The sequence below is a fragment of the Aythya fuligula genome, chromosome 1 (assembly GCF_009819795.1).
Source record: "Aythya fuligula isolate bAytFul2 chromosome 1, bAytFul2.pri, whole genome shotgun sequence".
Lineage (NCBI taxonomy): Eukaryota > Metazoa > Chordata > Aves > Anseriformes > Anatidae > Aythya > Aythya fuligula.
Genome location: NC_045559.1, coordinates 182,566,145 through 182,582,149, shown reverse-complemented (window position 1 = coordinate 182,582,149; position 16,005 = coordinate 182,566,145). Strand labels below are relative to the sequence as shown.

The 16,005-nt window shown below is 35.0% G+C and overlaps 1 protein-coding gene across 2 annotated transcripts in view; it reads left to right on the top strand.

Annotated features, from left to right (window-relative positions):
• NBEA (neurobeachin) overlaps nt 1-16,005 on the top strand; it is a 514,417-nt gene that overhangs the window by 269,650 nt on the left and 228,762 nt on the right. For both annotated transcript variants that reach the window (XM_032190243.1, XM_032190252.1), the window contains exons 37-38: nt 6,592-6,700; nt 10,401-10,567. In XM_032190243.1, coding sequence (XP_032046134.1) covers nt 6,592-6,700; nt 10,401-10,567 — 276 coding nt within the window. The remainder of the gene's footprint in view (nt 1-6,591; nt 6,701-10,400; nt 10,568-16,005) is intronic.

Genomic DNA, 16,005 nt, shown 5'->3' with positions numbered 1-16,005 from the left:
GGTAGAACTGAATAAATGGATAAAGCCAAAACCTTTTCTAGACTAATTCTGGTTTGGTCAATCACAAATGACTAGGAAAAAGTACAGCAAGCCTGTGGTGACACTTCTCAGACAACTCCTTAGCCCTGTGGGAGGACTACTTGTATGGGCATTAATAAGCAAGACTAAAGGGCCAAATTCATCTCTATCTCAACATCAACATGGACTAATGTCCATCTATTAGCCACTCTCAAAAAAACTTGTATAGGATGAAGATTTACAAGGGTAAACAAGAACAGTGGGTATGATTCAGTCACAAGAAATGTTCAATCATCAGTGATAAGGAAGTGTCATTAAAGAATATGCTTTATTTCCAAAGAAGAATAAAAGTGGTATTGCTCTCAAATTTAAGATTTTCCCCTCTATTTAGCAAGTACATATGCATTTTTTTGTGCCTCAAGCTCCTCATTAGGTGGATTGGTCAGTCCAGTGTAGAAGGATGGTTTGGGAAAGATGCAGAGAATATAATTTTATCTGAAAAGGAGTGCTCCATAAAAATCTGTGAATGGGAAACATAGTTGGGCAGATGACTGAAATATTGATATATATTGATATATATCAATATCAATATCAATATTCAGACCTGTATTAATAATGATATTTTAGAACAGCATTATTATAAGGTATTTACATATTATATAATGTAACAGTATGAAACATGACATTTTTGCTAGAGACATATATGCTAGAGAATTGGTTTATCTTTTGGAAATGTCTGAGAAGGTAAAAGACCAGTCTATCACAGAAATTTTCTTGTAGAAAATTGTAGAATATAGGGATAAACAAAAGGAAAATACTCTTCTAGATTTGCATCAGAAAAGGTACTACCATTGAGATACTGCAACATTACTGTTACTATGTAAATAATGCTGAGAATTTGTCTATAGTAATGCTGCCAGTCTGGGCTATGCACAGTTAGGAAAGGTGAAATCAGTCTCTGGGATGAGTAAACCCCAAAAGACAATCTTTTAGTAAATATTCTGGCATAAAAGAAAAGTTAAAGAGAGCTGCATTATTTAGCCTAGTAAAGTAGGGACGGATGGAATATCAGAAGGTCATAAGAAAGAACAAGAATTAAAACTAATGCAAACATTTGCATAAAAATGGAACAATAAAGACTACTGAAGAATACGTTTGGACTGGAAAATAAAGAATTTTAACCTTCAGAGGAGTTTCCAAAGCTGTGCTGGAAGCAAGAACCTTGATCACATTTTCACAAATAAAAGATTTATGAGCTAGATTTCATGAAAACACATTTCATAAAGATAGTTTATGAAGGAATTTTTATGATGTAACTGCATTTTGTAGTGAAGGAGTAAATTTTCTGGTCTTTGTCCCTCTCTTTTATTTATATATATATATGTATATATATATATATATATATTTGTTTCATCAGCAGTCTCTGATACTATCAAGTGTGAGATTTTTCCTAGTTTGGGATCCTTTCTGAATTTTTATTTTATTTTTTTTTGTAAATGATGATCCACAAGATAGTCATAAGCACTTGTTCTCATGCCAGAAAAGTCTGAGATTTCTTTTATTTTAATCTTGTGCCATGCATGTGATTGAGTTAATAGGATTTACCCAGGCAACTGGGAAACAACTAGGAGATGAACCTGAAGATTACAGGAAAGCAAACATCACTCCTTCAGGAAGGGCAAGAAAGAGGACATGGGAAACTACAGGTCGGTCAGCCTCACCGCAGTCCCTGGGAAGGTGATTTAGCAGCTAATTCTGGAAACTATTTCCAGACACATGAAAGAGAAGAAGATCATCAGGAGTAGTCAGCGTGGATTCACTAAGGAGAATTCATGCTTGACTAACGATAAGCTTCTATAATAAAATGAACAGCCTGATGGATGAGACAAGAACAGTGGATATTGTATTCCTGGACTTCAGTAAGGCCTTTGACAGTGTACCCCATAAGATTGTTATAGAGAAGCTGTTGAAGTATGAGCTGGATTTGCAGATCAAAAAATGGCTGAATAGCTGGACAAAAATGGTAGTGGTCTGTAGTGTGAACTCTACTTGGATGCCCATATCAAGAGAAGTACCCCAGGGCTCAATACTGAGTCCAATCCTGTTTAATATCTTTGTTAACAATCTGGATGATGGAGTAGAGTTCATCCTCAGGAAATGCAGGGATGACACAAAAATGAGTGGAGAAGCTTACTCACTAGAAGTGAGCCATCAGTCAGCCATCCAGAGTGACCTTGACAGTCTGGAGAGGTGGGCTGACAAAAATTTCATGAAGTTCAACAAGGAGAAGAAGTGCAAAGTGCTGGCCCTGGGGAGAAACAACTCCAGGTGTCAGTATGGGTGTCACCCAGCTGAAAGGCAGTTCTGCAGAAAAGGACTTGGCATTCCTGGTGGACACCAAGCTGAACACGAACCAAAAATATGCCCTTGCTGCTAAGAAGCCTAATGGTATTTTTGGTACATTAGGCAAAGTATTGCCAGCAGGTAGAGAGGGGTAATCCTTCCACTCTACTCAGCACTGATAAGGTCACATTAGAGTGCTGTGTCCCTCTCTAGGTCTCCCAGTATAAGAGAGGCCTGGACATCCTGGAGGGAGTCCAGTATAAGGCCACCAAGATAATGAAGGCACTGGAGCACTTCTCCTGTAAGGAGAGGCTGGGAGAGCTGTGACTGTTCAGCCTGGAGAAGAGGGGACTCAGGAAGGATCTTATCAATGTCTATAAATCCCTGAAGGGGATTTAGGCAAAGAGGATGGAGCCAGCCTCTTTTTGCTGGTACCCAGTGCCAGGACAAGAGGCAATAGGCACAAACTAGCACACAGAAGGTTCCCTCTGAATATCAGGAAGTGCTTCTGTGCTGTGCAGGTGACATTGCTCTGGCACAAGTTGCCCAGAGAGGCTGTGGAGTCTCTCTCTTTGCAGACCTTCAAACACCACCTGGACATGGTCCTGAACAACCTATGTATCCCTACCTGAGCAAGTGGGTTGGACCAGTTGACCTCCAGAGGTCCCTGGATACCTAAACTATTCTGTGATTCCATGATTCTGTGAAAAGCAGCTTGAAAATACAGAATAACTTCCTGTTAGAAGTAAAAATCGGTAGCAAAAAAAGTGTTTTTTAAGTAGTGTTTTTCAATTTGAGATGGTAACAAGTTTCCTTGAACAAATACAGCAAACAAATAAGCAAGCTCCTTTGCAAAAGCCTCTGTGAGGCATCACTTCCCTGACCTTACAGTAGCTGCCTTTCCTTTCAAAAGTAAGATGAAATATTTAAATGTCTTAATGCGTTATGCTTCTGTTTTCTGCCCTACATTCTTGCACTTACAAATCAAAACATCATGACATGCAAAATTTATTGTCAATGGCCTAGATTTTAACTTTTCTCTTTTTTGAGTCTGTTTTTCTGGTAAAGGTTTTTAAGACTACTATAGTTCTTATTAGTCTTCCAGATGCAAAAGCATCATTTACCTAGTCTTTGAAGTTCTATCTCCAATGTCTGCATATAAGTGAATCCCTATATGTCTCTTATTAGCACTGATCGGTACAATATTGTTTAATGCTTGTACAGTATTGATAGGCCATGGCCTCACTTTTACCATAATCACAGTGTGCTGACCACCATACAAACATTTTTTTTTCTTTTACTTGAAGAGATTGCCCTCAGTAGTAGGCATGTGAGTACATGAAATAGCAGGCAAGAAACAGTTTAAATAATACTGAGAGATTCCATAGATAAGAATTTTGTCAACAAACAATAAGGAAGAGAGAAGGTATGTCTATAGTTTTAAATACAGCCAAATAGCCTGGATTAGCCTATGTTAATACAACTTAAGGTTAGCACCTGAGAGCAGACTGCATGCATCTGTCCTACAGACCACTCAGTCTAGGTCTTCCCTGGAGCCTGTATAGTTCCCATTTCACTTCATTTAGTTAAGATTTTTTTTTGAATAATATAAGGGCTACCCTCTAGAATGATGGTATGTTCTATGTGTGCTGGGGTATGGGACGAAAACACCTGCACAACCTTCCTGGAAAGAAGTTGATTTGTTCTTATCTATGCATCCTCAGTGCACAGTACCTTGAACCATGCCCAAAATGAGTTGGGGGAAAGCTAGTACTTTGAATGCTGCAGGCAATCAGGACCCTGTGTGCTCAGGCATACTCATTGGTTCCCTTTTATTTTTCATTTCCTTTACTTTAGAACTGTGGACCCTGAAGATTTGCAGCATTTCCAGTTTACCTGAAATCTGGGTAAATTTGTGGTGTCCAAAAGCTGCGGCAACTCTAAAGTTATTCCCTAAAGGATCAGAGTTCTCAGATTGTGGAGCAGAATGGTCCATTAGAGGGGTTGGAGATAGAACTTGGGTTACCAGCAGTTTCAGCCATCTGATTTGAATCATCTCTGCACGTCTATAAATGTTTTCATTTTTCTGTAAAGCGGACAGATACTAGTGTTGACAGATTTTTGTTTGTACATATCTATTTTTTCCATGAATATTGGCAAGAGATTGGTTTATAACTTGTGGAAATGAACATTCTCTGAAAGTCTATTTGAAGCCCCCAGTAGGTGTTTTAATGTGTAAATGGGCACTCCAAGAGTGTGAACACTTCTTATGATAGATAAAGACGACTAAGATGAAGGTAGTACATATTTATCATTGCCCTTTTGGAGACCAGTTCATGAACAGAAGCATCTTAGATTATTTTTTGAGGCATAAAAGCCATGTCCAGATGTCCCAAATAATAAACCCAGTAGATCTGAGCTAGTGTCTATATTTTCTCACAAAATTCCTGGTAGAAGGGAGAAACCTATTGATGTCACCTGAAGCCACCCTGAAATGGAAATCCTGCCTGGACCAAAACTGACTCAGAGATACTGAATTTGCACAGTGCTTGAATAACTGACTGATTTATTCCTTCAGGAGGGATGTGTAGCTAGTAGACACTTGAAATCTATGTGTTCAGTTTTGAAATGCTAGCTAGCTGATCCCTGGTCATAAGGAAAAGTTCAAGAAGAATTGTGATATAAAATTTGATTGGAGATGGTAAACACTCAGTTCTAGTATTTTCTCATATCAGAGAATCTTGCTAAAGTCATGAATACTCACACCTAATACATTTATCTGAATACTTTATATTAATAAAATACTAAAGCATATCTTTCAATAGGGTAGATTTTAAAATATAGCTAAATTTTGAAGAGGACAATGGAAGCAACTTCAGTCTTTCAGGCTATGCTTTCTCAAAAACTTTTTAATTTGAAGAATAGCAAGAAATATAAAAAAAAAAAAAATAAATAAAAGCATGAGCATCTGTTGTGAAATCTTGATCCAAGTTTGTTTGTCCTTATCTCTAAACAGAGGTCCCAATATTCATGTTTTGCCATGCCACATGTCCATATTAAACATTCAAGGAAAGTGATTTTCTTCCTTCACAAATGGCAAATCACAACAAAGGAAGCAAAAATAGTTCAAGTCTTCCACCTTAGGGTATAACATGCAGTAATTATGGATTCCATTTCTAATAATTATGACTCTGATTTGTGGTGCTCCCAAGCACCCAAATTTATGGTGGGATTGACTGGTAACTTCATGTTCTTAATATTGGAATATCTGAATTTGAGTGCTTCTGTGATGCTGCAGAAAGGAAAATCCTAGACAACATGCCCATTTGGCACAAAGAGAAACAGTTCTTCCTGATCCTAAACAGACAGTCCTGTCAGATCTTTGCATCCTGAAAGATATTTCCTCCCTGCTCATAAGAAGAACAAAGCAATGTTGAATAGAGTGAGCAATCTTAGGTATGGACAGTAGGGACAAGAAGCCAGTTGGTTCCATTCTTCCTGTCCAGTAAGACATCAACATTATTAATAATGCAGTGTTGTTTATGTTGTAATTTTACTATATGTATAATGGTATGTATCAGTCTCAATTTAATCTTAATCTCTCTTTTTTTTTTTTCTTTCTTTTTTTTCTTTTTTTTAAGTAAAATTTGCCTACTCCTAATGCTGTAAAAACCTTGCAAACATGACACATTTTTTACTTCATTGTTTTAAAAACACATGGGAGATATTTATATTATTTAGCAATCTTAATAGAATCTTAAATCTCAATGTCATGATTTTTCAAGACTTGGAAAGGGAATATTTATATTAAATAAATATAAATATATATTTATATAAATAAATAAATAAAGGTATTTATGGTAATATATAAATAAATCGTAAAGTAAATGGTATAAATGGTAATATATAAATAAATAATGGTATCAGTGAGAGTTTAAATAGTTGTCTAGGTTTTTTAAATGATGCTGCAATATTCATATTAAGACTTCTGTTAAAAACATACTAGAAATATACTTCCATATTTTCCCTTCCATAAGAAATAGCAAGCTTTTTCCATGTGACATAATTTCTTTGTGCAAATAACAAAATTTTGGATAAAGGTAATTTTTTCATGTCAACCATTTTAGCAATTACATTGCACTAATTTCATGACTTTTTTCATTTTAAGTATTAAATAACTTATATAAGCACATCAAATGCAAAGGTTGATTTTGATTCTTATTATTTTAGATTATTATGTCATGCAATGAAAGACCATATAGTGCGTGTTGCAAATGAAGCAGAATTTATTTTGAACCGACAAAGAGCTGAAGATGTCCACAAGCATGCTGAGTTTGAGGTAAGCCTAAAAGTTGATGCATTTTTGCTTTTCTGTTTTCACTCAGTTGTCACCTACACTGTAATTCCATGCAATAAAGATTTTCTTCCAAGAAAGAAATTTATATTGAAGACATTTCAAAATTAGTTTTTAAAAGCCTTAGCTTTAAAAGCCTCAAACACAAGGAACTGGTTTAATTTCTCATCTCCTCGCTGAAATTCATGAAAACATTTACAGCTTGAAGAAATCCCTTAATCAGAATGTCTGCTAAACTGGTATGGCAGACCCTTTAGTTTCACAAAGAAGTTTTCTGATTTATTGCAAATAGTAATGCAAGTCACATTACTAATTATTTCTGTTGGATTTTATCAACAGTAAGTTCAGTGAGAAAGAAAAATAGCTATTATATATAAGGCATTTCAAAAAATTAAGAACAATAAATGTTTTGTTAGAATTTGCATTTTATGACATTTTTGTTAGGATACTTTTGCTTTTTGGATATCCTTAGAGAATTTACTTTCTATAAATTATATATTGAAACATGATAATACATATGTTAGCTACTAGTCATTAACTGATCATTAACTAATTAATCATCAACTACTGACAACATGTTTACATTGCCTGTTCTTTTTAAGTATTGGAAGAAGTAACATAGCAGCTGGATCCCATAAATCTATAATTTTTGCCCCTTAAAAGGAGTCAAATTTTAATTGCTTTTTTCATCAATAAGTGTTGTAATTAAAAGCAAATTACTTGAAAATGATGTAAATGTACAAAAAAGCTATTTCAAAAACATTTTTTCAAGTTCAGTGAAATGTTTTTGATGATTCCTTTGGGATTAATTTTGTTCCTATCCAAAAAAAAAGAAAAAATCATGCAAAAGTGGTCAAATGCAGTTAAAATTCATATTTTTGACATGACTTTACCAAATATAATTTTGCATTTTTAAACTGCCTTTATAAACATTTCAACATCACTTGTTTTTATTATTTCCAAACTTGCCTGTGTTTGCATACATTTGTATATAAATATGTATGTACAAGCACACTTTTCATGTGTTTTAATTCTCGAGTGACCTAAGATTGAGACAGACTGACTTAGTATTAATGATAAGAAATAGCTGTATCAATTTATCCATCTGTCAGAAAATGTCAACAAGCACCTGGTGGATAGAAATCCAGTAATCTTAGCTTTGATGAGGTTTTTATCTCATTGAAACAGCTCTTTTAAATGTACACTTTGATGTACTAGTTCTTGTGCTCCTTGACCTAGCTGAAAAGTGTGAGACAGAGATATCTGTTGTCATTTCGAGTACACATAACCTTTACTTCATTTTGTCAGAGCAGACAGCAGACACTTGTCATATGGGATTGCAACAACTTTATTACCAAGAATATACTGAATATTTCAAACTTAGATAAAATCACATTTACAATTAAGTGTGTGTCAGAGTGAAGTTTCATATTGCCTCAACAATAAATAACATTTGATATTTATCACAGCATCACGCAGTAACCTAAGATGACAATAGAAGATTGAGTTATCTGTTCTTTGAAGAATACATAGAGGTATAAGGTCTGTCAGAACTCTAGACAAAATGAGAATATTCAATTAACTTCCAGCTTCTGTTAGCAAATAGGATTTAGAATATTAACTAAATTCCCTAAGGAATAGCCTTAAGTCAGTCTTATTGTCTGGTGAAGAAACCAACACATTTTTCATATATGAAATTTTTCATTATATTTGTCACATGAAAAACCTCAGCTACATGTTTCAGATGAATAAGATAAAATCTGAAAGTCATAAAAGAAAATTATGATATGTAGTCTGTGTTAAATATGAACCTCAGATGTACTTAAATAAAGTGGCAGTTAAAGTCTGAAAGAAAGTTTTATATATTACCTTTAATAATGGTAGGTATATAACCAAGCATTTTATTATTCATCCTACTTGAAAGTAGTAAGGACAAAGAGATTTCTGGTAGTTTTCTCTTGCATAATTGTAAATCTGTCATTTTGTTTTAATAAGCTGTATTGGTATATATTCCGGGGTTTAGTACATGTTAATCATTGCTCTCAGCAAGGAAAGTGAGTGGCTATTTTATTTTTACCTTTTAAACTTTAATTGCATAATTATGGATGAAATTATTTGGCCCAAGCTGCACTGAGTTTTGCCTGCGTAATGGGGAGGCCTTGGACCAGCATGTAAATTTTATTCTGTGACTACAGCTGCAGTCAGGGCAAGAGAAAATCCTCCTAGAATGGTTGCTTTGCAGTTAACTTCCATTTTGTTAACCTTTGTAATTGTTCAGGAAGAAAAATGAAAATTTAATTTTACTGTCCAATGAGCTGGTGAAATATTAACCTCATTAGTAAGGCAGATCATTGTACTAATTGGTGCTTCCCTGTACAAGAAGATAAATTGAAAAATGAATTAACCCTTTATGAATTAGTGTAATGATTGTTCTTTTCCAGATAGATTACTTGAAAAAATGACTATAGCCTAGTGGAAAGACCACTGTTAAAGTCTTACCAAATACTAATGCAATCACTAGCAAAAGGGTAGTGTACAGAAATATGAAGAATAAGTACAATCTACCATGAGGTATGCTAAACTGTAATTGCCTTTTAGAATATTAGAATATAGTGGTCTATTCAACACTAAGTATTACAACAGTGAGTATTGGCTGAACATTCTAAAATGGTGCACAATAATCTGTGCATGCAAAAATGTAGGTCTTTAAAATAGGTAATTTTCAAATTAGCTCTTTTTTGAGAATAAATCAGCTACTGTAATTTACACCTAGAAAATGATGTAATTGACTCCTTTTAATTACCGTAGCTACATTTGCTTTATTTAGACATTTTGAAAGAATCTTTACTGGGAGGAGAAATTGGATTTAATCTTAACATGGTTTTGAGAAAAGAAATGGAAAATTTACATTGTTCTTATTATATGTAAAGAAAGGATTTATCAAAACTAAAATGCACTACTCAGTTTTGACTATTTTAGAAACAAATTTGCATGAATAATTACAGCATTTATTTTAGAATTAATTACCTGTTAAAGGAAACATTATAAAAACTTTGGATCTTAGTTGCAAAGATGGTGACTTTTTTATCCATTCAGTTATTTTAAAAGTTGTGTGTATGTTAAGAATTTTTTAATTTTATGATATAAGACCGAAAATATACTTCTTAATTTGATAGTCAGTTTCCCTTAAGCACCCATAATAATAGTTATTTTTTTTATTTCTTTAATTTGAATTGTAGATTTTATTGAAGTTTAAGAATCAAGCCCAGCATACATGTATATATATACATATATTTCTGCAAGACTGGTTTGAAGTAGAATATACTGTATATACATATGTTATACCTGTATTTTATGCTTGAGAATACATGAAAATTTTGCAAAACCAGCTCTTAAGGCATACCCATGGTCACATACACACACATGGAGTATGTATGTTTTTAGTTGTAATTCAGATGTTTTTGCCCTTGATTGCCCTTTAAATTCTAAATGTTCTGACATCTTTCTTGTGAATTAAATATAGTAGTAGAACCATTTAAATTGAATGGTGTGTCCTGTTCCTCTTAAACATATCTTAATGAGCTTGTTGGTTCTTGATATATTTAAAGAGTTTTAGTACATAACCATTTTAAGGTGACTCCTAAATAGCCTATCTTTTGTCAAGTAGATGTACTTTCATTCCTAGTCACAGTGTGCTCAATATGCTGCTGACAGAAGAGAGGAGGAGAAGATGTGTGATCATCTTATCAGTGCTGCTAAGCATCGAGACCACGTTACAGCCAATCAGCTAAAACAGAAGATACTCAACATACTAACAAATAAGCATGGTGCCTGGGGAGCTGTTTCTCACAGGTAAGCTGCAAACATAAAAAGTGTGGTTTAAATTTTAATTTCAAAGTCTAAGAGCAACAGTTACTGTATAACTGAAAAATGAATGTAGCAGGAGTTAGAATTGCCTAAATATATTCTTTCTCTGTTGTTAGTCTTTTCTTCAACTGTTTTTTGAGAAGTCCTCTTTGCTAAAGATTCAAAGATAAAATTCCTTGATAGATTGCAAACATAATATTTTACCATATTTTAAATAAATTGTAATGGGTATTTGTCAATCATAAAGCAGATATAATACTGATGCTGTTGGTGTATCATTAGCTTTTGAGGCTCCTAACAGTATCATAGCCTCTCTGAGTGAAATGCTCTGAGTGAATGAGATACTAAGAGAAAGAGAGCTTGCCATACAGATGTCAACAAAGGAAGCCTGAACAAAAGATCAGAGAGTCAAAATGACATGTCTAGCATTATAGTCAGTATTAGAACAACCAGCAGAACTGAGTCACACAGGTTGCTGTCTAATACTTTCTTCTGTTTATAGCTTTTTTGTGCAACTGATGAAGCAGGAAGGTCCAGTGGTAAAACTGCCCTACTATAAAACAGTAGTCAATACCAGCCATGCAAAAAGTCTATACACTTAAAGCAAAACCTATATGTCTGCTTGAATTTATCATCTAAAGCTGAATGCAACCAAAGTGCACTCAATTTTGCAGGTGCTCCTGTAAAACCAAAAAAATAAAACAAAACAAACAAACACTGCATGATCCAAAATATAAAATTCTTATGATATGTAAATGATAAAATATTTGAGATTTTAATCAGATCTGTGTTGAATACTGTTTTTAAAAATTTATTCTATTCGACATAGAGATTAAATGAAAGTTTGTCATACTAAAAAAACACAAAGCCTTGCTCTTCTGAATCACAAAAATAGCCAGTGGCTAAGGTGCTGACCTTCATGTGGAAGAACTGAGCTCAAATTGCTCTTTTCCTTCATGCAGAGCAAGGTCTTGAACCTGGGTCTGTCATGTGAGTGCCCTGTCTGCAAACCTAGAGACTGGCAAGTCTCTTTCTTGTTTGTGCATTCTAGCCAGTTAATAAATCGATTATTTATTCAAACTGGAACAGCTCAAACAGTAGAGATTCAGGAAGTTTTACTCCCAAATATAATTTTTTATAGTTTAATTTCCTTCTTAAATCCTGTTTGTCTGCTCTAAGTTAGGCAGAGCAGAACAAAAAGTTCCATTTAAGCTGAGAAGCCTTTTCAGTAAAAATCTAGTTAAGACTGATATGCTGATTTAAATAAATAAATAAATAAATAAATAACATCCATACATAAATATTTTTCTTTCAGGAAAAACTATCTGAATGTAGATTCAGCTTATTAGAAAAGATGTTGAATAATAGACTTGACACATCAGTAATAACATTTTATAAATACCATGTGTACTGTTCATTCTTTTTGTCATGCTGTTTAGTTGGATCTTGAAGTTTACAGTGTAAACTAAAATGTAGTTTTTCATATTCATCATCCTCATATCTTCCAACGAAAACACAATTTCCTGGATGACCAAGGAGATGTATTTTATTTTTATTTTTTTAAGGCGGAATTCAGCCTTGAAATTCTATAGTCTAACATCACAGACAATTAATCAATTAATATTTAAATACGTTAAAAAATAATTTAAACAATGACATTAAGATTCAACAACCATGTTATCTCTAGTTGAAACTTAAAGCAGTGTATCTGTAGATTTGAACCTGATGAAAATAAGTGCAATTTTCAGTCCTTTTAATGTCTTTGAATTTTTTAAAAAGTTGTGCTTCAAGTTTGGTTGCAGACACTTTGCAGGCTTTGGTCAGTTCCTCTCCATGCCACTGGTCACTAACTCTTACAGGAAACTATCTCCTCTGGGTCAGACAACTTTCCTTTTTTGCATTGTTGAAGGCATACTAAGCGTCAACAGACCACTGCTGCAGCTTATTTTCGCTTTTTAGTCCATGATAGTTTTTGATAGTCAATGAAGCAGCTAGACACCTTTGACAAACCTATCATATTTCTTATATCAAGAAAAATAAACTCCTGTTTTATTCCTATCATGCCACTTCCCCTGTGTGCTTGCTTCTCATTTTCTTGCACTGCTGCTTTCACATTTTGGCCACATATAATGCAGCTGTCGGCCTAGTTGGTTTTTAGATACAGGCTACTTGTGGCTAATTTTTAACCTATAGAAGTGAGCAAGTTGACAGTACAAGGTCTCCAGGTGGGGTTCACCATTCACAAGAGCTGAACAGAACACGTCCTTGCACTTTAGGTCCTACCACACATGTCATGGCAACTGGGTGATCCATCACACAAGCACACTTTCTGTTATGAGACCTAATGGACTGTAAAGGGAGAGGCCTATGACACCAGCCGTTATGGGAAGATGACCAGTTGGAAAGCATCTACACCTTGTTAAGAACCAAGGTCACTGGTTCTCGGTGAGCAGATTTAAAAGGCTTCAAGTGTAGAAAAGAGAAGGCTAGGGAAGCTATTTAGGCACAGAAATCAAAACCTGTTGTTAATTAAGTGGTTTCTCCAGTACTTTTTATATAATGGAAATTAAGATGTAATCTAAAATTTTACATTCCTGTTGTCTTGGCTGTCAACATGCTGACAAAACATATTTAAAGTAATGATTTTTATTCTTGATGGAAAATTACAGTGTTGGCAGTCTCTTCATGCTTTCCTATGCCCCAGAAGATACAGTCTAACTGGAAGAGAGCTAATAAAAAAAAAAATAGTTTGGCATTCCAGACATCTAGACCTCTGTAGTGACCACATCACTTCTGTCAGGAAGAATTTGTAGAGTTTTGAAAGCGCATCACCAATTCCCTGTTCAGCTCTTGAATATGAGAACATTATTGGAAACTGCAAACTAAAGAAAAATGACACACTGGAGTAAGGGATGGCATCCAAGCCTTGACAGGCTTGAGAGGTGGGGATGCACAAACCTCATGAAGTTCAACAAGGTCAGGTGTAAGGTCCTGCAGATGGGTCAAGGCAATCCCAAACACAAATACAGGCTGAGCGATGAGTGGATTAAGAGCAGCTCTGAAGAGAAGGACCTGGGGTTGTTGCTTGATGAGAAGCTTGACGTGAGTTGGAAATGTGTGCTTGCAGCCCAGAAAGCCAACCATATCCTGGGCTACATCAAAAGCAGCATGGACAGCAGGCCAAAGGCCCATCTACGCTGCTCTCGTGAGACCCCACCTGGAGTACTGCATTCTACAGCCCTCAGCTATATGGCCACCAGCTCAAGAAGTACATGAATCTACTAGAACAAGTCCAGAGGAGGGCCACAGAAATGATCAGAGGGCTGGGGCACCCCTCTTAGGAAGACAGGCTGAGGGAGTTGAGGTTGTTCTGTCTTGAGAAGGCTCTGGGGAGACGTTATAGCAGCCTTCTGGTAACTAAAGGAAGCCTGGGGAGGGATTCTTTATCAGGTAATGTCGTTATCGGACAAGGTGTAATAGCTTTTAAGTAAAAGAGGGTAGATTTAGGTTAGATATTTGGAAGAAATTCTTTATTCTAAGGGTGATGAGGTACTGGAACAGGTTGCCCTGAGATGTTGTGGATACCTCATCTCTGGAAGCATTCAAGGTCAGGTTGGATGGGGCTTTGAGCAACCTGGTCTAGTGGGAGTTGTCCCTACCCATGGCAGGAGGTTGGAACTAGATGGTCTTTAAGGTCCCTTCCAACCCAAACACTCCTTGATTCTAAGAAATCCTTATAAGGATTTCTTAGAGGGGAAGGTGAAGAAATAGGTACCCAGTTCTGCATGATAAATGTTTAGGAATAACAATGCCTTTTGATATCCAAAATGGGTAAGATAGGTTAGAATCTACTTTTGGAGGATGAGTGTGATTTTTAAGAGCTTCAGTTCTCTATGACGTACACCATCTGCTGCCACTGATATCCTGATAATTGCACCACATAGTGTATATATATATATATGTATACACATATATACACGTGTTTTTTTTTTCTTTGTGTGTGTGTTTCAAGGTAAGGAAGAGTTGTGTTTTAAGGTAAGGAAGAGTTTTAAGTCCTTTAGCAAAGACTCTTATGATATAAAATATTACACTGTTTCAAATATAACAAAATATAACACTGTTTTCAGAAAATCTTTTTTCCAAATTTATCTTTTTAACAAATATTTTCTCTTCATTTCTTAAAGAAGAAAAAAAAAATATTTTGCTCCATTTTTTGCAGGTGTTAGCATCAACTCCCCTAATTTTCCTAAATGAAATTATTGAATCATCTTATTTTCTCCTACATATCTCAGATAAAGAGTAATGGTTTTTATAATATGTCCATTTATTTTGTTATAAATCCTGTTTGTGCCCTTAAACCAAACTAATTCTGTTTTTCTCATTTGGGCAACCATTTTAGATATCTTCAGTTTAGATATCATCAGATTAGATAACTTACACTAAACATAGAGTTTCTTTTATTCTTTCTTATATTTAACGTTATACCAAATTTGTATATCTGCATGTTTTTTCCATTCAGATGAGAAATTGATGAGTTGGCTATTTCTTTGATGCATTGCCACTTACACACAGTGAATATGCACCATCCTATTTCCTTCATCTTGGGAAGAATCAAACAGGGTGTTTCATAGCTTATCGTTCAAAGCAACTTTCAGCCAGCATTTACCCTTAGATTTTTTCAGGGTTATAGCCTTCATGTCACAACATATGCTTCCTTCTGTCTTCTCTGTCAGTTTCATATGGTGCTTCTCTTCCTTCCCATCTGCTTCACTCCCCATACACATCTTTCTTTTAATATATATGTATATGATATTTAAAAAAAAAAAGTTTACTGAAACCTGTCTGGGAACATGAATCAAATTGCTTCTCAGCCACATGTATGCCTATTTTTTGGGCTGTAATCTGTCACTGTGCTTGTTTGGAGGGTTCTGTTATTTCAGCTGCTTGGTTTAATCAGATACCACAACTTTGTAAAAATTTTTATTCAAGAATACTTCACATATAGTTATACTTACAGTTTCTATAAGTCTAAGGCAACCAAGGGCAATACAGGAAAGGTCTGAGCTCCAGGTTCTGTTCTAAATCAAATACAAAATATTTGTCATTGATATTTTCACATTATCAGTTTTGATATACATGGGAGGATTACTATAATGAGAAAAAATGACATTTAAAAGTGAGACTTGGTTCTCTTGCTTTCAGTGATTTGATGAAGGAGGTTCCTACATTAAAGCAGCATTACCAAATAGCAAGTATACAAGGGCTTTTTCTGTTCAAATCCATCTTTGGTTAAACTAGACACCCATAACAAATTAATCATTCATGGTGGAGGGCAGAGCTGTCAAATTCATTCTGTGGTGAAGACCAAATTTGTCTGGGGAGACAGGCTGGAAATAAAGTTTCTTGCCAGACAGCTAGTTTTG